Raw genomic sequence first — 23,375 nt, forward strand, 5'->3', positions numbered from 1 at the left:
CATTTCAGTTTCGGGAGGAAAAGCCTTTGGACCAGAACCAGATCAGAGGTCCAGATCGACCCAAACGGTCCCCATAAAGACACTTAAACTGCAGCTGGGATGTGCTGGTCCAGAACCCAGAACTGGACTGGTTCAGGTTTTAGGGGGAGTCACATGGTGCGGTTCTGAGGGAACAGAATAATCAGTTGCTTCACCAGATTGTGGTTCAGACCCGGTGGAAGCATCTGCACCGGCTGCCGTGTTCCTGAGGCCCAGGTCGCTGTCAGGAGGTTCTGGTTCTCACCCAAAGTCAGAGTCAGCTGCATGGGTCCCACTGGGTCAAAATGGGCCCCACTGGGGCCAGAGGGCTCTTCTTTGACCAGTCTGACCAGATTCTTGATCTACAGTTCAGAGGATAAGAGAGAATCCAGAAGATTAAGCAGACAGGGCAGAGAGGGAGGAAGGAGAGATGGAAACATGGATTAACATGAATCCAACATGGCCACCTTTATCCAGAGCAGGAAGAGAAAAAAGTTGTCTTGAAAACACATCAACATCAACCCAGCATCTAACAAACTGATGTAGTAAGGTATTTCAGTCAGAAATGAGCCCATCCAGAAAGCAAAAATCTCTTCATTGTGTTATAACCAGAAGTGGGACTGAATTAAAATGTTTATCGCATTTTATCAACAAAATTAACATTTTCAATTCCAAGCCCCTCTTTGCTGCTAAATTACTGAATAAACCGAGATATTTATAGTTTTTAATCTGTTCTTCAGGAGCAGATAGAAGTGTTTTTCTATCCGTTCATCTGTCCAGAGATTCTCTGATCATTCATGGAGCTTCTTTAGAAATGTGGATTGCGGACATTGACGTTAGCTGCTACATGTTTAGCATTGAAATGCTATTTTAGGTTAGCAAAGTTTCACTGATAGCATAACTCCTTTTAGCACAACTTTTTTTTTCTCTGAAGAGTTTTTGCGGCACTAGCGGCTCGTATTTTTTCCACAGTAGGCAGACAGGAAGGAGGGTGAGGAGAGGGGGAAGACATGCGGCAAAGGTCGTCGGGACCGGGAGTCGAACCCGCGACGTCCACATCGAGGACTAAGGCCTCCAAACGTGGGGCGTGCTAACCCGCTGCGCCACCACAGCACGCCCCCTTTAGCACAACTTTAACACAATAGTGTTTTCCAATTGGATTGTTCAGAAGCAGAAATTTACTGGGAGAAGCTGCTTCATTGTTGCCATTAGCAGATGTACAGTCATGGCCAAATGTATGATTCATTTGAATCATTCAGAATGATTCAAATGTTAATATTTACAAAGTCTACTGCTTCAGTTTTTATAACAGCAATTTGCATATACTCCAGAATGTTATAAAGAGTGATCAGCGTAACAGCAATTAATTGGAAAGTCAATATTTGCCTAGAAAATGAACTTGATCCCCCAAAACACATTTCAACTTCATTGCAGCCCTGCCTTAAAAGGACCAGCTAACATCGTTTCAGTGATTGCTCCATTAACACAGGTGTGGGTGGTGATGAGGACAGGGCTGGAGATCAATCTGTCATGATTAAGTAAGAATGACACCACTGGACACTTTAAAAAGAGGCTGGTGCTTGGCATCATTGTTTCTCTTCTGTGAACCATGGTTACCTCGAAAGAAACACGTGCAGTCATCATTGCACTGCACAAAAATGGCCTAACAGGAAAGAGAATCGCAGCTAGAAAGATTGCACCTCAGTGAACAATCTATCGCATCATCAAGAACTTCAAGGAGAGAGGTTCCATTGTTGCCAAATAGTAGTGATGGTGAGATGAAGCCTCATGAGGCATTGAACCACTTGAGCCAAATGGTTCGAGAAAGGGTTCATTTCTTGAGGCTTCATGTGCACACGAAACCACCTACTGGCCAGGTGTATAATCACAGCCAGCTATATCTTAACACGTGTGATGCATTGAATTTTTGTCTATTATGGCTCTTGGGAATGACGTCACAAAAGGTGTAGGACGAAATCATTTGTCTACATAAATTATGTATACACATATGTGTATAATAAAATATTGTTTGAATGTATCCTCTGTGTGTAATTATTCCCAAAATAGTAGTGTCATGTGATATGGCATGTTGTGTAATAAAGTTTTTCTGTGACTCTAGAAAAATGGCCTGGGCTTAATCAGGCAGAGGACAGTGAAAGTGCCTGTGGAACTAGGGAGGGGTAGTGAATAGGCTAATGCTTGTGTAACTTGGATGATTTCATGCATTTTTATTAAGAAACAACAATTTCTCCACAGTTTTTGGTTTCAAACGATTTCTCTTTTTTGACACTACATGGATGAGGTGTTATTATTGTACCCCAACTCCTTGGAGCACAATAAACACCTCACCTTTACAGAACATAAGAAACAGTGAAAAATACAGTTCCTCATAAGCAAACCTAATGCATCTGCAAATGTTCAGTTCACCTTACCTTGTTAGGGCTTATCAATTCGAAATCGAAAGAGGAGGGGAAATCCTCCTCTTTCTCGCCGGCTCCATCCTTCTCCTATCCTGTCCTCGTGCTCCTAAATCTCCTATCTATCTATCTATCTATCTATCTATCTATCTATCTATCTATCTATCTATCTATCTATCTATCTATCTATCTATCTATCTATCTATCTCTCCTAAACTCTCCAAACACACCGAACTAACTGTCTCAAACTAAATAACCACTATCCAGACTCTGCTATCCGAACTATCAAAACTCTATCCACTCTCTCAACTGACCACAACTCGCCTACAACAACCCACATTTTGAATGGAGCCTGTGGGGTTTCTAAAGCTGTCAAACCCCGAGCCAAAATCTGAGCCACTTCCCGAAGCAGTCACGTGGTACAGCCAGGCAGCGAGGCTTCGGACGTCATCGTTTTCGGTTCCTCCCCTAAATGAAGCAAGCCTCGATACGCGCTTTACGGAAACGCCCCCTCCATTACTCGACACACGCCTCGAAGCCTCGGCACATCACGTAACATCACTACCAAAAAGGCTCCAGGCGCCCAAGAAAGACCAGCAAGCGCCAGGACCGTCTCTTAAACGTGTTTCAGCTGCGGGATCGGGCTACCAGCAGTGCAGAGCTTGCTCAGGAATGGCAGCAGGCAGGTGTGAGTGCATCTGCATGCACTGTGAGGCGGAGACTCTTGGAGCAAGGCCTGGTCTCAAGGAGGGCAGCAAAGAAGCCACTTCTCTCCATGAAAAACATCAGGGACAGACTGATATTCTGCAAAAGGTACAGGGAGTGGACTGCTGAGGACTGGGGTAAAGTCATTTTCTCTGATGAATCCCCTTTCCGATTGTTTGGGACATCTGGAAAACAGCTTGTTCGGAGAAGACAAGGTGAGCGCTACCACCAGTCTTGTCTCATGCCAACTGTAAAGCATCCTGAAACCATTCATGTGTGGGGTTGCTTCTCAGCCAAGGGAGTCGGCTCTCTCACAGTCTTACCTAAAAACACAACCATGAATAAAGAATGGTACCAGAATGTCCTCCGAGAGCAACTTCTCCCAACCTGGATCTCATTAAAACAAGTTTGTTTATAGCAATGGCATTATTAGGGTATCAGTAACTCGAACCCCTAGTATTTATATTGAAAATAACTATTATTTTAATAGTAATAAATGCACAGGAATAAGGCATGTTTTATGGAGTACTTAGTCTATGATAGATGATCAGCAAAAGCAAAGGAAGCCAGAGGAATTTCAGTCCAACAGCAGCCATGATGGATCGACTTGAAGGTCCATGAGGAGTTCAGGTCTGGTCAAACAGCACATTTCTCATTTTATCTCCAAGCTCTGGCAGTTAAACAGTTCCATACAATAAATAAATATAAGTGTTGAACTTTTACCCAAGGCGACTTTACATCGACTCTGTTCTGAGGTTTAAACACGACTCAGAGCTGCAGCAACAAGATTTATTCACACATTAACAAAGATTACAAATAATCAGAAAAACACAATCTGATTGAAACCGATTCACAGCAGGAAACACCAGGGGGAGCCACTGAGAAACATCAATGAGTAAAACACTGCAGAAACACCTGACCCAACTCAAGGTCAGGTCTAGAGGAGAGCAGGTCAGAAATAAACCTCAGCTGAACATCAAACATTCACCGGGAGTTTATTCATGTAAACAGTTTGTGAGAACTTCATGTTTGACCACCAGAGGGCGTCAGAACAGAGCAGATTTTAGCAGCTTCATTACCTGACATACACATTCTGGTTTTCCTGCTGTGATCGGACCCTGACTCAGAACCAGCCTTAACTGGACCAGATCAAAGCCACACTTCAATCCAGTCCTGGTTCTACAAACCGAGCTCTTCCATGGAGGTCCAACTCCTCAGTCCTCACCCGTCCCGCTGGTACCCATCCAAACAAGCAGCCGGGTTCTGGGCCGGACCCCAGGAGTTCTGTTCATCAGCAGCCCCAACATTTGTCACAAAGACAACTTAAACTCCGGTCCAGTTCAGATTCAGATACTGGTTTCTCATCACGTCCACTGGTCCAGGAAAAAAACCCGGTTCAGGGTCAAAACTTTTCACAGTGTAAAATAAATAAAAACAGAAACAGGTTGAGCATCTTAAATCACTGTCCAGCACCGATGTGACCTGGTCCAGCTGACCCGGTTCTGGTCCAAAACGCAGACCCGTTCGATGGATCCGTTCTGTCTGAGACGCTTCCTTTCAGAACTGCTCAGGAATGTCCACCAGGGACAGGAAACAGCGGTTCTGACCCAGTCAGAGTTCTGGTTTGGACCGGCTGCGGGTCAGACGTGGAGCCGGGCGTGGCGCAGCTTCCACCTCCTGGACCGGACTTTGAAGAAGAAGAAGAGGAGCATGAGGAAGAGACAGGAGCTGCCGTACAGAACCACGCAAAGGCTCATGTCCACGCTGGTGAAGCCCAGGCCCAGAATCCAGAACCCGCCTTCTCCTCGGATCAGAACCACCTGCTCCCCCCGCCTCGGACCCGGCTGGACGGGTCGGGGCTCCGCCTGATCCTCACCCTTCCTCTCCCCTCCAGCAGCCGGGCGTTCCTCCTGAGGCCGTCTGGTCTGAACCGGACCGGCACCGGCAGGAGGGCGTGGGGGGGTCAGGGAGTACCTGGGGTTCAGGTTGGACGCACCGTAGTGGTGACGAAGGAAGGCGAGGACGTTGGCGTGGTTCCAGACGTGGACGCCGTTGCTCTCCTCGTGGCAGGCGGGGCAGAGGGCGGGGCTTGGCCACGGCGCTTTGGGGGAGACCGGGTCGTCACTCAGAGACCCTGGAGAGGAGGAAGAGGAGGGCGAGATGAAGGAGGAACAAAGATGGAAACAACATGAAACCCTGGAACCCAGAATCAAGATGGCTGCCTGAGAAGCTTCCTTCCCTGATTGGAGCCAGAATCAAGATGGCTGCTTTATCTGTCTTTTGTTCAACTGTTCCGTCAGGTCAGGGAAAACCATCGGCGCATCCAGAACTCTCCAAGTCTGCTGGTGGAGTCCAGCAGGGTTCTGGGCCCGGCCCGATCCGCTTTACTGAGGTTCTGCTGATGATACTCAGATTTATCTATAATCCAGGTTAATCCAGCCTGTTAGTAGATTACAGACATTAAAACCTGGATGGCTCCAAACTTCCTGCTGTAAATTCTGACCCGACTGTTTCTGGACCAGAACCTCTGAACAGAACCTGATCAGTGGATCACTGATCTGATCAGGTAAAGAAACTCTGAGTTATTTTAACCAGGATGTCATTTAAATCTCAGATTAAACCGATTTCCTTCCTTCAGAAATGATCAACATCCTGTCCAGCAGTGGAGCTGATAATCTATAATCTATAATCTGTAATCTAATCCATGATGATGATCCTTCATAATAAAGTTAAAATCCTTCATCTGATCCAAAAGCTGCAGCAGAAACTAAAAGCAGAGATCAGATTCCCTGATAATCCAGATTAGAATCTCAGATCCATCATTCCAGAACTTCTCTCTGTAAGAAGAGTGTGTCAGCCACTGAGCTGACTGAAACACTGTGTTTCAGTCAGCTCAGTGGCCCCTCCCTCACCGGCCCCGCCCCTCCCTGGCCCACCTGCCAGCCTGGTGTTGACCCGGTTGTGCTGGTTCCACAGCCACAGGATTTCGTCCTCTCGGCTCGTCACCTGGTCCATATTGGCGGCCGCCGCCTGCTCAAAGTGACGGCCACACTCCTTACAGCCGAAGAACGTCCGGATGTAGCGGCGCATCACCTGCAGCACCGGCGCTGCCTCGCCCTCCAGACCTGTGTTCACATACAATAAGGACACAGGACACACACCTGGGCTGCGACCTCGGGGTCTCTGCGTGTCGTACCTGAGCCATCCAGCGCGGTGGGCGTGGCGTCGTGCTGGACCGTTAGCACGTGGAACAGCGTCCACAGCGAACACGGGTAGCCCCGCAGCCCCGGCCTGCTGCCCTGGCAACCAACCCAGCGAAGCTCCGCCCCCAGGAACGCGCCAGAGATCTGCACAGGAAACAGGAAGTCACCTCTCTGCCTGTGTTCTTGTATAAATGCATAATGAGGCCCGGAGGCACCAGATCAACCCACATGTTGGGTCCTGGTGGAAAGTGAGGACCTTCTGCTGCCCCCTACTGGTCAGATATATAGGTAAGGATAGTGATGCGGTCTGTTAGCATGGTTAGCATTAGCCTAGCGATTCATCCCGATAAGAACACGGGACGTTAGGAGGGACTCTGGACTGGCGCTTAATGGGACTTAATGGGATTCCCCATGGTGGCGCTCCAGCCTTACGTTGTGACCGCTCTGGTTAGCCAGCGGCCATGTTGTAGCCCAGATGAATAACTATGGGAAAAAGGAAACAATCCTTATTTCTGACATCTGACCACTGACTCTGGGCCTCCAGATGCTCCAACTCCCTGTTTTAACATGACAGGAAGGTGCCATCAAAAACTTCCTGTCACGTTGACCCTGTCAAAGGTTCTGACAGGGTCAGGGCTTAAAACAGGGCATCGGCATAAATGAATGAAAAGTTCTGTTTGTTGGAAGTCCTGGTGTGTGTGAGAGAGAGAGAGATTCACCTTCATCTTGTTGTCCACCAGGTCCAGGACGGCCTGGTAGGGGATCTGCTGCAGCGGCAGACTGAGCAGCCAATCAGAGAGCGTCTCCATGAGCTTCACCACGGAGCCTCCGACTGGATAGAGCTACAGGAGGAAACGGTCAGCGGGGTATTCAGGATTCTGCTGATCCAGCAGGACCAGATCCATTAAATCGGTTCCAATTGATCATCTGAGCACCAGTGGTGGGAACCAATAGCAGAAAAGCTAGCTGCATTAATGCTAAAGCATAATCATGGACAGTTCCACCAGCGCTAAAGCATTACCAACCTGGTAATCAGTGGAAGCCAATGCTAAGGCGCTAACTTGCACCATGTTGATACCATCCCTGTCAGTGAGGCGTGTTCATAAACACTTCTGATTTTATTCAACTCAAAGTAAATCAAATTCAACTCAAAGCGCTTCAGAATTTACCAGGAAAAATTCATTCAGGGGAAGCTACGTGTGCGACCTTGTCAGCAAAAACACAAAGCTAAAAATTAGCTCCGCTATTAGCAATTAGCATAAGGGTGCACAGTACACAACCTGGAGACGGTCTGTCCGTTGTCATGGAGATGGAGCAAAAATTCCAGCAGGTCACGACCTCTAGTCTAACTGAGGTTCTGCTTTCAGCCGTTACCTTAGCAACCAGAGTGACAAAGTCCTTGAAGACCTTTAGCTCCGCCCCCTCCAGCATGCCGTGGGCAGCCAGCTCCACCCGCAGCAGGTAGTGCAGCGACGACTCCAGGTCGGCCGTGTACACCTGGGACCTGCGGGAACACGCAGTGTTCAGCCGGTCCCGGCGGGCCTTCGGGTCGGAACCGCAGACCGGAGCCTCACCTGTCAAAGTCCCGCCATGGCTCCGATGTCCGTCCGTCCTGCAGCGCCCCCGTCTGGCTCGCCTCGGAACTGCTGCGGCGCTGCACGCCTGGCAGGCTCCGCAGCAGGGAGGAGAAGAAGAACCGGAGCGGCTTCTCGCTGCAGGGGGAAGAGGTCAGGAGGTCAGGGGGTCAGAGCTAGGTTCAACACCCATTTTGTAACAACTTAATTAAAACGTTTCTCTGTGTAAGCTAATAAACACACTAAGACAGGACGACCTGATGACCTAAAGCAGCTGAGATTTAAAAAAACTTTGATCTGTCAGATGGAAAAACTTTACAGGTTAACTGGATTGAACCTCAGCCGGAGGTTGGAGGTCACGCTGGAGGTCACGCGTTACGTCTGTCCTAACTGTTGGTTTAGAGCAGCTCTGGCAGCAACAGGTCAAAGGTCAGCCCACAATTCAGCCTCCCTCTCTCACCTGTGCAGAGGGGCGTGCGAGCCGTTGGGGTGCAGTAGGTAGACGGAGGGGAAGGCGGCCATGTTCAGGACGTCCAGCAGGGGGAGGTCAGAGGTCAGAGCTCTCCTCACTTCAACGCCTGAGAACTGTAGCAGGTCCAGGATCACCTGAACGCAGGATGAGGTCAGAGTTCAGAGGTCAGGAGGAACCACAAGAAGCTGCTTCCTGCCTGCCGGTTGAACCAGGAAACAGGAAGCAGCTCAGATCTTCCTCCTCCTCCTCTTCCTCACCTCCCGGCCAACGAACGACCCCGCCTCCTCCACGACGATGGCCGTGTAGTGATCCGACCTTTGACCCAGCAGGGGCAGCAGCTGAGCAGCACTGGACACAGAGAGAGGTTAGCAGTGAAGTGGGCCAGAGGTCCGGTTCTGGTTCTGGTACCTGTAGGGCTCCAGCGGGGGGCAGCTCTGGGGCCGGTCCGTTCTGATGTGGTTCTGCAGGATGTTGACCATCAGCTGCCGGACAGACCGGACCTCACGGTCCGCTCCTGGAGGGACACAGAACCGGTTCTAACACCAAGAACCCGACCAACCGGACTTCAGCAACAAAGTGGTTTCCATGGCGATTCCCTCATTTACCAGAGAGTGGGAAGAGCCCACAGAACCACTGACCGAATTGGCCAGGTTCAACAGAACTTTTTTGTTGAGTTAGTCCAGAGCCAATCAGAACCAAAGCCACTAGGAGGGAAAGAGAATGGGCGTGTCTCCCTGCTCTGATTGGACAGAAATCAGGAAGTCCTCCAGCAGAGGGAGACAGAACCAAACTGATTAAACCCAGAAGGTTCTGGATGTTTAACCGGGTCAGAACCATCATCACTCTGAGCAAAAACATCCTGGAAGAAAATCTGGGTTTGGATCAGAATGAAAACTGGGTCAAAGAAAGTCCAACTGTGCGGAGCGGTCCGGACCGGAGCGTATCACTAGCATGGATTCGACTGTCAGACTTTGATCCGGTTGATGACACATGAGTTTGTCTGCTTGTATTTTTCTGTCCCTTCCTGCCACTCAGTGATGATGAAATCATGTCCAGTTTTCTAGAATGCTAAGCGCTACTAGCTAAGCGCTACTAGCTAAGCGCTACTAGCTAAGCGCTAGCTAAACTAAGGTGAAGCTAGACGCTAAAGCGTTCCAAACAGCTCTTCTTACTGCTAGTGTGATCAACCATAGCGCTCATCAGAAATCTTTATTTACCGTTTTAGATTTAACTGATTAAACAGCAACTAGTTTACTTTATTAGTTCTGATAAGTGCGTCCAAATGGGTAAAAACAGAACCATGAGGGATAGACCCTTTTCACAGTGACGTCAGACAATGGCCGCCATAACTCAAAACTGGGTATCTTTACTTCCGGTGTGATTTTGCCTTGGGAACCAAGCTGAAAACTTCCCGCATTCTCATAATCTTAAGGATATAATAAAAGGTAAGTTTAATAATAACAGCATTTAAGTGTTAGATAGCTGTTACTAATCATTGTAAATTCACCATTCTCTATCTGTGTATAAAATAAACAGCCTCCGATCGGAGAGTAAACCACCTAGCAGCAGCTTTAGCCACATTTAGGAAAAATATACTCTCTGTCAGCGCTGTAACGTTTAGAGGTTCACTTTCTGTGTTTTATAAAACGGTGTTTACGTGTTAGATAACCGTTATAAGTCATTGTCAATTTACCATTCTCCAACTGTATTCAAAGGAACCAGCTTCCGATCATGAGTAAACCAGCTAGCAGCAGCTTTAGCCACAGTTAGGAAACATATACACCGCCGCCTGTCAGTGATGTAACGTTTAGAGGTTCATTTTCTGTATTAATGGAAAATAAAGGGCAGCTTGAATCATTATTTTTTATAAGTTTAGAAAAAACAAGACAAAAGCCACAAATAACAGTTGGGCTTGACGATATTTCTGTTTTTCCAGCAACAAAATGCGCATCTCCATGCACTGTTCATGTTTCTGTCACTGCTAACTGTCACAGAGTCTCTCCCAAAGACGCAAAGAAGGAATAAAAATAAATACACAAGAAAATATTAATGTGCAATGATTTGGATAAATAACTTTAATCTGATTACTGGATTTGAAATACGAACTCGTTAGATTATTCGTTACCGAAAAAGTGGTCCGATTAAAGGCATTACAAAGCAGCGGCGGCACCGGACATCTCTGCTTATAACAAACAAATCCCTATTTTATGGGATGAGTGGCAACTCCAGTCTATAATTTAATAATCTGATCAAGATTAGAGCCTAAAACGTTATAGTTCAAAAACAGTAAAAAGTTCTGGTTAAGGAACAGTTATGTCACGTAGTTAGCTAGCTAACAAAATTCACTAATGCTAAGCTAACGGTTACGCAAAACAAAAATACCTACCTTCATAGTCAAACAGGTATTGTTCGGTGAAGAATTTGTAGCCTTTGTCTAATTTAGATTTTTTTGTCAGAGAGAACTGGTTTGCAAATCGTGATATATCTTCAAATCTTATTTTAGGAAAATGTTTTAGAGACTGTGTAAACTCCATGCTCCGGTGATCTGTCTGATCAACATATGCTGTCAGATTTATACATCTCTCTCTCTCTCTCTCTCTCTCTCTATATATATATATATATATATATATATATATATATATATATATATATATATATATATGAAATAGACAACTTTATCATTACTTACTATGTACACCGGAACTAAGGATACACAGCTTCGAGCCAAAACGGAAGTTGTGTGACGTCATGTGAAAAGGGTCTATTAAAGGCCTGAATGAGTCTCACCTCTGTAGATCGTTCCTTTGTCCGCCGCTGAGCTGTGAGCTGCGAAGAACTGCAGAAAAAACACAGCAGGTAGTTACAGGGCGGGGCCAGCAGGGGGCAACAGGTAGTTCTGGACTCCTACCTTGAATGTTGGGTAGAACTTGATGCTGAACTCTTTGCAGACCTCAAAGTTTTCCTCCTGAGCGCAGTCCAACACGGCCACAGCGATGGCCTCATGCCAATCTGACAGACAGAATCAGAACCAATCAGAACCATCAGAGGGAGGGTATTGTATACCGCACCTTAAGACCTGGGAGAGCAACTAACGCGAGAGCAGCAGCACAATCCGGGATATTTAGGGGAGTAAGGCGGGAAAGGGGGGTAAAAAGGGGGTGGAGCGGCAAGAGATTACGGAAAGAGGCAACTCGGACGGAGCGTGGTTCGGTCACGAGAAGCTAAGAAGTGGAAGAGCGGTTTAGAGGCATAATCTGGACTGTGAGTGAACTAAGATGGCTAGTAGTAGTGGAGGGTGCTCAGAGGATGAAGGAATGGAAACAAGTTGGTCGGTGGTAGAAAATAAGAAAGGTGGAGGAGGAAAAGATAAGGGTAAGAAAGGGATAAATACAGGAAAAAGATCTCTCGAAGATGAGGAGGAAAATGTCGAGACACGAAAGAAAGTAATGATGGAGGAGTTCAAGGTAATTTTGAAGTTCAGAGCTGGACAGGATTTGACAGGAGTGAGTCCAATCACTCTATCTATTGGTTTAAAGAAAGTAATTGGAGATGTGGAATTAGCTAAAGTGTTAAGAGATGGAAGCCTGTTGATTATCTGTAAAAATGCTGAACAAAAGAATAAAGCGTTAAAATTACAGTCGATTTGTAAAAGAGAAATAACGGAGAGGAAAATAATGGGAGAAGAGAGAGGAATGAAAGGGGTAATATCAGGAATTCCATTAGGAGAAAATTTAGATGAGTTAAAGAAAATCATTAAAGGAGGAGAAGTGACAAATATCAGACGACTGCAAGCTTTCAGAAATGGAGAAAGAGTGGATAGCACTTCTGTGCTATTAGAGTTTAAAGGAAAAGAAAAACCAGATAAAATAATGATTGGTTATTTGAGTTTCAGTGTTAGGAATTATATTCCTCCACCGATGAGATGCTATAAATGTCAGAGATATGGACATATAGCAAAAATATGTAATGGGAAGCAAAGATGTGGTAGGTGTGGAGGAGAACATTCTTATGGGGAATGTGGAGAGAAGCCGATAAGATGTTGCAACTGTGGAGGAGATCATACTGCAGCATATGCAGGGTGTATGGTGAGAAAAGAAGCAGTAGAAGTTCAAAAACTAAAAACAGAGAAGAGAATGTCATATGCAGAAGCAGTAAAGGAGGTGAAAAGTGCAGGGGTAAGTCAAAGAGCTAAATTAGAAAAGAAGACGATAGGTAAAGATCAAAATAATGTCACGCTAGAAAAACTGATCCCGTTCTTAGCCTACATTATAAATTGTTCAGAACAAGCGAGGACTAAAACTGAAAAAATTAAAATCATAGTGAAAGCAGCAGTAAGATTCTTTAATGTTACAGACTTATCATGGGAAAGGATTCAGGATGAACTCAGACAAGGAGAGGGATCAGGTGAAAATGAAGCAAATCAAATAGTCATATAATTTTAATATTACAATGGAACGCTAGAAGTCTAATTGCTAATGGTCAAGAGTTTAAAGGTTTTATTAATAGATTAAAGGAGAAACCAGATGTAATTTGCATTCAAGAAACTTGGTTAAAACAAACATTACAGTTTAGTATTAGTGGGTATTCAACTATAAGAAGAGACAGAGGAAATGGAAATGGAGGAGGATGTGCTATATGTATAAAAGAAAAGATAAAATTTATTAAGATTCAATTGGACACGGAATTAGAGCTTAATGGAGTTAAAGTGTGGACAAAAAATGGAAGTATAGAAATTATAAATTATTATAATCCTTGTAAGAAAATAGATAAAGCAAAGTTAGAAAATATAATTAAACACAGGGGAGAGAAGCTAATATGGTGTGGGGATTTTAATGCACACAGCACTTTATGGGGTGAGAAAGATGATTATAACGGGGGAATTTTAGAAGGAATAATTGAGGAAAAAGAATTGGTAGTATTAAATAATGGGGAAGGAATTCGGTTGGATGTGATTAGTGGTAAGGAATCTGCTATTGATCTCACTCTAGTATCACAAGGTCTGGCAGATAGTTGTAAATGGAAAATAAATAAAAATAGTACAATAGGCAGTGATCATTATCCAATACTTATTGAAGTTGAGTTAGATATGGAAAAAGAACAGGTAAATACTCAAGGAAGATGGAGGTTTAAAGACGCTGATTGGAGGAAATATGAAGATATGAGTGAGAATAGATTGATAAATATAGATATAAATAAATCAATAAACGAATTAAATTTAGAAGTTAGTAAGAGTATTATTGAAGTAGCAAAAGAAGCAATCCCAAAAGGTAAAGGGATTAAAAAGAAAAGAATAGTCCCCTGGTGGAATATAGAATGTACAATGGCAATTAAAGCAAGGAATAAGGCTTTTAAAACACTTAAAAAAGATGTTAGTTTCCAAAACTTAATTAGTTATAAGAGGAAACAAGCAGAAGTCAGGAGGAAGATTAGAAATGCGAAAAAGTTTTATTGGAGTAAATATTGTGAATCATTAGGAAAAACTACAGCATTAGATAGAGTATGGAATACAATTAAGAAAATGTCAGGAAAGTCAAAGGAATATAAATTCTCAATACTGAAAAATAATGGAAATATGATTATAGAAGATAAAGATAAGGTAGAGTTATTAGTAAAAGTTTTAGCTAAAGTGCATAGTAATGAAAATCTTAGTAAAGAAGAGAAAGAAGGAAGAGAATTAACGATGAGAAAATATAATGAAAGAATAAATGAGGAAATGGTTGATAATGATACTATAAATATGAAGTTTTCAATGACAGAGTTAAAAAAAGCATTAAAGAATACAAAAAATTCAACACCAGGGGAGGACCAAATAAATTATGTTATGCTTAAAAACTTAAATGAAAGGAGTAAATTAGTTTTACTAAAACTATATAATAAAATATGGGAAGAAGGAACTTTGCCAGATAAGTGGAAAGAATCAATTATTATTCCTATATGTAAACCAGGTAAGGATCCTCAGTTAGCTGAAAGTTACAGGCCAATAGCGTTAACATCTTGTGTCGGAAAAGTAATGGAGAGAATGGTGAATAATAGATTAATTTACTTCTTAGAATCGAGAGAAAAAATAAAAAAATATCAATATGGCTTCAGGAAAGGAAGAAGTACAACAGATCCTATGGTACAGCTTGAACATGAAATCAGAAAAGCACAGGTGAATAAAGAGGTTTTAATGGCAGTGTTCTTGGATATTGAGAAGGCATATGACATGTTATGGAAGGAAGGTTTACTGATTAAAATTAGACAAATAGGGCTAAGAGGTAAAATTTATAATTGGATTAAAGATTTTTTAACTGATAGAAATATAAGAGTTAAAATAGGAAATGAAGTAAGTTCAAAATGTTTAACTGAAAATGGCACTCCTCAAGGTAGTATTATAAGTCCAATGTTATTTATAATAATGATTAATGATATTTTTAGTAAAATCGAAAGTAAGTTTGGAATGACTTTATTTGCGGATGATGGTCTTATTTGGAAACGGGGAAGAAATATAAAATTTCTAAATGATAAAATGCAAGAAGCGTTAGGTAAAGTAGAAGATTGGGCGCTAGAATGGGGATTTCGAATTTCAAGTTCAAAATCTAAATTTGTTAACTTTACTAATAGGAAGGTAGGCACTAAGATAAAATTAAAAATGTATGATAAAGAAGTAGAAAGGGTAGATAAATTCAAATATTTAGGTTTATGGTTTGATAAAAAGCTTACATGGAAAATACATATTAGTAAAATAATAGAGAGAAGTAAAAAAATATTAAATATCATGAGATGTTTAAGAGGTAAAGAATGGGGAGCAGGTAGGAAAACTTTGAAGATATTATATATTGGACTTATTAGATCGGTAAAAGATTATGGATGTGTGGTATATAATTCTGCCTCCAGTACCTTATTAAAAGAAATAGATAAAATACAGTATCAAGTGTTAAGAATTTGCTGTGGAGCAATGAAGACAACACCAGTGTCAGCACTTCAGGTAGAAATGGGGGAAATGCCATTGGAGTTAAGAAGGAAACAATTAGGAGTAGGGTTCTGGGCAAACGTAAAAGGGCATAAAAAAAGTTATCCTATAAATAATATATTACAACCATGCCAAGAAAGTGTTAAGAATGTAAATGTAAATAGTTTTGGATGGATAATAAATAAAGAAATAAAGGAAATAGGATTAGATCAATGTTTAATTAGCCCGGTGGTGGATTTTTCATGTAATCCACCTTGGATACAAAAAGAGATGAAAGTTGATTTAACATTGTTGGAAGAAGGAAGACAAACAGTAGAAGGAGAGGTGGAAAGATACATAAGAAGGGAATATGGAGAATACTTACAAATATATACAGATGCATCAAAAATGGTAAATGATAGAGTAGGGATAGCATTTATAATTCCAGATTTAAACATCATGGAAAATAAAAGATTAACGGATAGTTTGAATGTATACACAGGAGAGTTACTGGCTATTTCAATGGCGTTAAAATGGAGTGAAGAATTAAGTGACAAGAAAGTGTTAATTTGTTCCGATTCAAGTAGTGCATTAATAAGTATTATGGAACAAGAGTCGGAAGCAAGACAAGACATATTGATAGATATAAATAAATCAATACATAAAATGGGGATAAATAGATCTACTGTTAAATTTATTTGGATTCCGGCGCATATTGGAATAGTTGGAAATGAATTAGCAGATACATTTGCAAAGAGTGCGAGTAAGAGAAGTGAAATTGAATTGAAAGTTAAGTATAGTAAAAATGAGATAAAGAGTATAAGTAAAATATATTACAAGAAGAAGTGGCAGGAACAATGGGAGGGTGAAAAGAAAGCAAGGTTTTATTATAGTATTCAAAAAAAAGTGGGGGAGTGTAGAAAGGAAAATAGGAATAAACAAGAGGAAGATATTATATCTAGGTTAAGATTTGGACATGTAGGGTTAAATAGTACTTTGAAAATAATAAATAAACATAGTACGGGGTTATGTAATTTTTGTGGAAAGTTGGAAACAGTTATACATATTTTTATGGAATGTAATAAATATAATCTAGAAAGAGAGGAATTAGTAGAAGAGTTAAATAGGAATAAAGTTAAATTAAATATTAGAGATCTGCTACAAAAATCTTCTGGAGATGTGGTTTTTAATTCCGTATTTAGGTTTCTTAGAAAAACAGGTCTAATAGGGAGATTATAGGGTTTAGGCATCTGGTTCATACTCCAGTCCAGAAGGTGGCGGTAATGCACCTGAAAGTTGTTTGCCAACCGCCATAAAACAAAAAGAAGAAGAAGAAGAAGGGGGGTAAAAAACGGTAGTTTCCCGGCCAAAACAGGAGACTTGACAGGTATGATCAGAACAAATCAGAACTGGAGCTTTCATTTCCTCTTCATCATTTCACACATCGCATCTCTAGAGGTGTGCCGATCCATCGGCCACCGATCATAATCAGCCGATTTCTGTGAAAAAGTGTATGATCGGTGATGGCTGATCACTGTCTCTAGTTGCGGATCATCAAAGCCGATCACATGTATCTCACTTCACAGCTGGTCTCCTGCCTCCTTCCTGCAGAATTACTCAGATCGATCAGAAACAACCAATCAGAACCATCATTAACCAGCAAGCCAATCAGAACCATCATTAGTCAGCTAGCCAATCAGAACCATCATTAACCAGCTAGCCAATCAGAACCATCATCAACCAGCTAGCCAATCAGAACCATCATCAGCCAGCTAGCCAATCAGAACCATCATTAGCCAGCTAGCCAATCAGAACCATCATCAACCAGCTAGCCAATCAGAACCATCATTAGCCAGCTAGCCAATCAGAACCATCATCAACCAGCTAGCCAATCAGAACCATCATTAGCCAGCTAGCCAATCAGAACCATCATTAGCCAGCTAGCCAATCAGAACCATCATTAGCCAGCTAGCCAATCAGAACCATCATTAGCCAGCTAGCCATGCTGTCAGGAAGTTTTGATTCAGTAACTTAGCATTGTTTATTTGAATCAACCTGGTTTTGACTTTAATGAACGTTTCATTTTTCCTTGACATTATTTGATATCTGTGTTATGAGACTTATTTGACTCATGTATAATTTATGGCTGAGAGCCTTACTGTTAAATATTATTTTACTGTTTCACTGAATTGTTTCCGTTTTTATTGTTGTAGTACTCAAGACCGCTCTTGTGCAAAATTCTGTTCCCCTGGGAAAATTACTGATTAGCAGCTGAAATATTTGTTTCCCCTCTCATAACTTTGGCAAATGAAGAGGAACTGCTTATCAAAGATGCTTATGTGTGATAGCATGTGGTATACTAGAAATGTTCTTAATCCAGTAATCAGCCATATTTTACATTAGGACAGGATTTATCAGTCTTAATTTTTTGTGTCCTGCCATCAGCAGCTTCCATTCTCTTATATCAGCAATAGAAAATCATAAATACACACAATGTGTTGGAAACCCGTGTTTGGTTACTGACTTTTTTATCAGGCTTGAGTGACAAAAGTTGGAAAAAGACCGATTCTCTTGGCAATTAAGAAAACAACACAAAACGGTGTAAGAAGACGTCATTTATTATTTTACAATTTTGTTGTTGCTTCTTTTTTAAACAGCAGCTGAATGTTACAACCTTGACATGATTATACTAATTGTTTTACCGAGAAATCGATCAGATGCGCCGTGGAAATGGTCGGACTGCCTCTCTGGCTGCAGTGCAGTGAAGTTAGTTTCAAGTTGGCTGTTGGATGTTGGCTGTTGGATGTTGGCTGTTGGATGTTGGGTGTTGGGTGTTGGGTGTTGGCTGTTGGATGTTGGATGTTGGCTGTTGGGTGTTGGCTGTTGGATGTTGGATGTTGGCTGTTGGGTGTTGGCTGTTGGATGTTGGCTGTTGGATGTTGGATGTTGGATGTTGGGTGTTGGCTGTTGGATGTTGGCTGTTGGGTGTTGGCTGTTGGATGTTGGATGTTGGCTGTTGGCTGTTGGGTGTTGGCTGTTGGGTGTTGGGTGTTGGCTGTTGGGTGTTGGCTGTTGGCTGTTGGATGTTGGGTGTTGGCTGTTGGGTGTTGGGTGTTGGGTGTTGGATGTTGGATGTTGGATGTTGGATGTTGGCTGTTGGATGTTGGCTGTTGGCTGTTGGCTGTTGGATGTTGGATGTTGGCTGTTGGGTGTTGGCTGTTGGATGTTGGATGTTGGCTGTTGGGTGTTGGCTGTTGGCTGTTGGATGTTGGCTGTTGGATGTTGGCTGTTGGATGTTGGATGTTGGATGTTGGGTGTTGGCTGTTGGCTGTTGGATGTTGGCTGTTGGGTGTTGGCTGTTGGATGTTGGATGTTGGCTGTTGGATGTTGGCTGTTGGATGTTGGGTGTTGGGTGTTGGGTGTTGGCTGTTGGCTGTTGGGTGTTGGCTGTTGGATGTTGGCTGTTGGATGTTGGATGTTGGCTGTTGGATGTTGGCGCTCCGCGGAGCGAGCGGCGTTTAGCTCGAGGCCGACCCGATTTATGAAGGCTAATGTCAGCCAGCCGTTCTCCACCGCTCGGAGGTTCGCTTAGGGACTGTCAAACACTCCTGACAAATAAATGTTAATAAATGCCTTGGCTTACAACCAATGGACACAAATATTCAATATTTGAAATAATTTTAATAAAAAATAATATGTTTTCTTCAGTAGCTTCCAAGTCATGTGCCTCATTGATTAAAAATTAGTGTGAAATTGTTCCACTAGTCTGTACAGACGAGGCACACTCATATTTATTCCATTTTAACTTATTTTTTAACAATGTTTTTTGTCAAAATTTAATATTTTTCTGCAATAACGTTCATACCCCATGCCCCCAACTCGAAGACGGAGGGAGGCCACCCTCTCGTTCACGGGGGTCAACCCCATGGTACAGCCACCAGGATGCAGGGCACCAGTTACTGGGTGGAACTGTGTGGGATCATTGGGAGCCACAGCGGGAGGCCAGTGCAGCCTGGGAGGCCGTTTTGTGCCAAGAATAAGGCCAAAACTTAAATGTGAACGCCATGCAGTGCTACTCAGTAACCTAGGATTTACATTCTGATGAGGATTGTCAGATTAATAGTACTTATTGAAAATAAAAACATTTTAGAAGATATTAAACAGACTAAGAGATGTAAGGATGTTGAACATCAGTTGTCTTTCACTTGGTGATGAAACAGCTAAAAAAAATTTACTTTATAGTCATATTCTGATTTATATAATGAGTCTGTATGTTTACTCAGTGCTTGCCTACAGTTGAACACAGTTACGGTTCATGCTGCCCCCACAAGATGCCACCCTGGGCGGTTGCCCATGTCAGAAACAGCCAGTACCATCTGTGTCTGCGGTCATTTTCACTGCAACGTTTTGGGGCTGGTTGGATTGTAGAGTGACCATCAATATATTCAATTCAAATTCAAAAATATTTGATTAATATCAAAGGGAAATTAAATAATACATATAATATATAGTAACATATACAGTATAACAATATGTTACTGGATTCCAATGCAGGATGAGCAGGAATGTCACAAAAAATGACAGATTAGCCTCCATATTGCTGATCCACTCATGTAAAAGTGGCTAAAATTAAAGATGTGTAAAGTCCCGATGTTTGGATGAATAAATATTTATTCTCTCTGCACGTAAATATATAACCAACTGAGTTTCTGTCAGTTCTGTCAAGATGCAATAGAGGACTGAGTGACTTTTTCTTTTATAAAGGCCAATAATTTAATTTGACCTAATTGCTGCTGTAGGAGCCATGGTTCAAATTAAACTAACTTTGGCTCCTGTGCTTTATGAAATGTTTCATCTATTTGATGATTGCTCTGAATATCGCCAAATGATGCAATTAGTCCAGGGACGTAGAAACCCAGGAGAACAACTAAAACCAGTTGTAATCTTTTTCTTTTCCATTCTGTGTGAACCTGACGTCACATGCAGAGCCGTTGCCATGGCAACAGACAGACAACAACTCCAGGAGTCGAAAGCAAAGATTACGTTCAAGTGTATTAACAATTAACATAAAAAAATACAAACAAAAAGTACGAAAAACACCAGAACAGAACATTCAGTTCGTTACAGTTTCATGTTTTTTGAATTTTCAGGTTTGATGTTTATTTTGTGATCTTTAAGAAATAACTGCATAAAACACGTGACGTCCAATCCACTGAGAGGACTTGCATTTACGTTATACAAAGAAATGTTAAATAGCAGTCGTCCGCTGGCTGCTCTCCGCAAATAGATGCAGACACATAAAGGAAAAATGTGTGGAAATATTGGTGGGGACATGTCTGCATCAGTCCTTCAGAAAGTTATGCCTATGATGCTTGATTAGTCCCCGCCCCCGGCAGTGCGGGGACCAATCACGCCGCCGGCGCCTCGGCACGTTGCCTCGCGTGCCGCCGCTACTTGATCTCTGAAGTTTACCTCAGAGCGGATCGCGCACCTCCTTTCACTCAAACTGGACACAGGCTGACCTGTATGGACATTTACATCAACCCCCTGTGAGGAATCATGTTTCTTTGGAGAACTCTACATCAAGGTAGGAGTTTAAACCCGCCGCGTTAGCTCTGGCTGCCGGGCGTTGATGGTTAAACATGCAGAAATCGGGGCGTGCCGTGGTGGCGTGGGGGACAGCGTGGCCCATGTTTTTAGGCCTTAGGTCCTCGACGCGGCTGTCACGGGTTCGGCTCCCGGACCCGGCGATGTTTGCCGAGTGTCTTCCCCCCTCTCCTTCCCCCTTTCCTGTCAGCCTGCTTTCATGTGGGGGACACTGGAGACCACAAAAAACCCCTGGAGGGGTAAAACAAAACAAAAGTCATTTCATCCAATACATTTTCATAAAATGGCTTCATAAATGAGTTTGATGAAACATGAAAGAAAAGGTCTGAGAAACGGGTCGGTTCTGAACCCCAGCCGGGTCTCTGGTACTGCCACACAACATCGACGGAGAACCCAGGGTGGGGACACTTCCCTAGTAGCAGAGCTAATTGTTAGCTTAGCATTTTAGCAATGTAAAGTGCACTTAGCTTCCCATAACCTAATTTATAAAGGTTCGGCTGAATAAAGTTCATCGTCTCTGTTGAAGTTTTGGTTGTCACTGTTTAAAACTTTCAATAGTTTGACGTTTACATTCCTGCTCTTACTGTGAAGGGGACAAAGACAGCAGTTCCACTTCCTCCCCTCACCCATGGCTTTCACTTTGTACCCAGAATGCACTGCTTCCTGAAGCGCAGAGGAAGCCTTGCGGCCGGCAGGCTTTACTTCGACTATACTGAACTGGTTCGGCTGAATCCTCCCAAAATCCAGCTGGGTTCTGGTAAAACCCACCGGTCTGTCCGCTGACCCGTTTCATAGTCCGACAGACTGTCTGCAATGATTCTGGATCAGAACCTCAGCGATGGCCCGGCTGTTCGGACCGGCTCCACTGCTGCTTTATTCTACCAGGAAGTTCTGGAGTTTAAATTCCCGACCAGAACCAGAACCTCTGTGTTCCTCTTCACACTGTTGGAGTTGATCCTTTCTCCGTTTAGGATCATAATGTTTGATGAGAGAATAAATGGGATTCATGAATTCAACTCATGAATCCCATTTATTCAGACCAAAATGCTGCGCTAGTCCATTAGCACGTCTCCTTATGGGAAAACAGCTTCTGGTTCCTCTAAGCTCCGCCCTAAAGAGGGCGTTCCCTGGCGTGTCACTTCCTTTAACCTGAACTTTGTTACAGTGCGTGTGTATAAGAGCAAGCAAGCAGCTGAGGGAGAGAAAACCACAGAACTATTTATTCCCAACAACACCGAGAAACCAGCAGGACCACATTGTTCAGCAGATGGCTTGGTCTCTCCGCTGACCTCTGACCCCGACAGCAGGTCTCACCTGTGTGTGTGTTTCTAATGTTGTGAGGACCAGGTCTGCAACCAGCCAGTCCTCAGAGGAGGAAAATCAGCGGGGCCTCTGGTTCCCACAGCGGGGCCTCTGCCTCTGACCTTATTTATTTATTTTACAATTTTTTATGGCTTCTTTTTTAAACAGCAGCTGCCGATTAAACTGAATATTCCAACCTCAACATGATTATCTGAGTTGTTTTACCGAGAAATCGATCACAAAATGAACGGACCGCCTCTCTGGCTGCAGTGCGCGCTCCCGACACAGGGGGGCAGAATTTCCCACAAGACCGGAAACTCTGAGCACCTGTTAGCTCACCGGAGCTAGCTAACAGCTGGTTAAAGCTGATTTCCCTCCCAGCTGGTAACCATAACCAGCAGCATGTTAACTAACACTGTGGTCACGTGGTTAGGGTCAGCTAAAACTGTTCCTATCAAAACCTCGAAGAAAAACTTTAGATTTAAGCTCTGAACTCCAGTAAAAACAAAACAGCCGCTGTTTGAAGCCAGCTGAACAAACAGAATTTTATTTGAAATAATTGTCAAATTTAAATTAAAAGATGCCGAACTGGTCCGCACCTGCTTCTCAGTTCGGGTCTGGACCGGTTTGCAACTTAACACCTGCTGCCGTTTCCACGATTAACGTAAAGTTTATGAAAGGCAGTTCTGAATGGAGTCTGGTGCAGCTGCTCCCAACGGAACAACAGACCGAGCCCGAACCGGGCAGTGTGGACCGGTACCTTTCACGTCCTGAGCTAGAGCCTTCCATGTGTTGGAGTACTGAATGCAATGTCCGCACCAGGAGGAGTAGAACTGGACCAGCCAGGCCGAGGAGGAGTTGGTGACGGTGGGCTTCAGGCTGCTGCTGCCCAGGATCACCAGCGGGTCCTCCTCCGAGTACAGCCGCCCAGAGCCGCCCGCACAGCCGCCGCACAGCCACAGGAGCCCCGCCGCCTGGAGCCACACCCGGAACATCTCTGCTGGGCCTCAGGGATCGTGAAAGTTTCTCAACAGAAGCGGTTGCTGGATCCGGGAAGACATGAGAACAGCGGCACGTAGCTTCTGAAGCTGCAGAGAGGGGGAGAGCGCGCAGAGGTCTCACTCTGATCTGTTTCCTGGAGACGAA

At 43.5% G+C, this 23,375-nt stretch overlaps 1 protein-coding gene across 1 annotated transcript; it reads right to left on the reverse strand.

Annotated features, from left to right (window-relative positions):
* Positions 1–3,915: 3,915 nt before the first annotated feature.
* qsox2 (quiescin sulfhydryl oxidase 2) lies at positions 3,916–23,329 on the reverse strand. Its single transcript, XM_023344105.1, has 12 exons — positions 22,990–23,329; positions 11,298–11,398; positions 11,177–11,225; positions 8,798–8,903; positions 8,647–8,737; positions 8,378–8,523; positions 7,918–8,055; positions 7,718–7,847; positions 7,063–7,185; positions 6,337–6,487; positions 6,077–6,265; positions 3,916–5,274 (listed from the first exon to the last, which is right to left on the reverse strand). The coding sequence occupies exons 1-12, from the start codon at positions 23,222–23,224 to the stop codon at positions 4,781–4,783; spliced, it is 1,953 nt and encodes a 650-aa protein (XP_023199873.1). The 5' UTR covers positions 23,225–23,329; the 3' UTR covers positions 3,916–4,780.
* Positions 23,330–23,375: the final 46 nt, after the last annotated feature.

The sequence above is a fragment of the Xiphophorus maculatus genome, chromosome 12, assembly GCF_002775205.1.
Source record: "Xiphophorus maculatus strain JP 163 A chromosome 12, X_maculatus-5.0-male, whole genome shotgun sequence".
Lineage (NCBI taxonomy): Eukaryota > Metazoa > Chordata > Actinopteri > Cyprinodontiformes > Poeciliidae > Xiphophorus > Xiphophorus maculatus.

What these genes read in the sequence shown, in the direction of transcription:
- qsox2 (XM_023344105.1), bottom strand. Translation starts at nt 23,224, where the DNA reads ATGTTCCGGGTGTGGCTCCAGGCGGCGGGGCTCCTGTGGCTGTGCGGC. An exon ending in CAAAGGAACGATCTACAGAG is followed by an intron (nt 8,904 to 11,176) that starts GTGAGACTCATT and finishes GTGTCCCTCCAG; the next exon opens with GAGCGGACCGTGAGGTCCGG. An exon ending in TTGTCACTCTGGTTGCTAAG is followed by an intron (nt 7,186 to 7,717) that starts GTAACGGCTGAA and finishes TTCCTCCTGTAG; the next exon opens with CTCTATCCAGTCGGAGGCTC.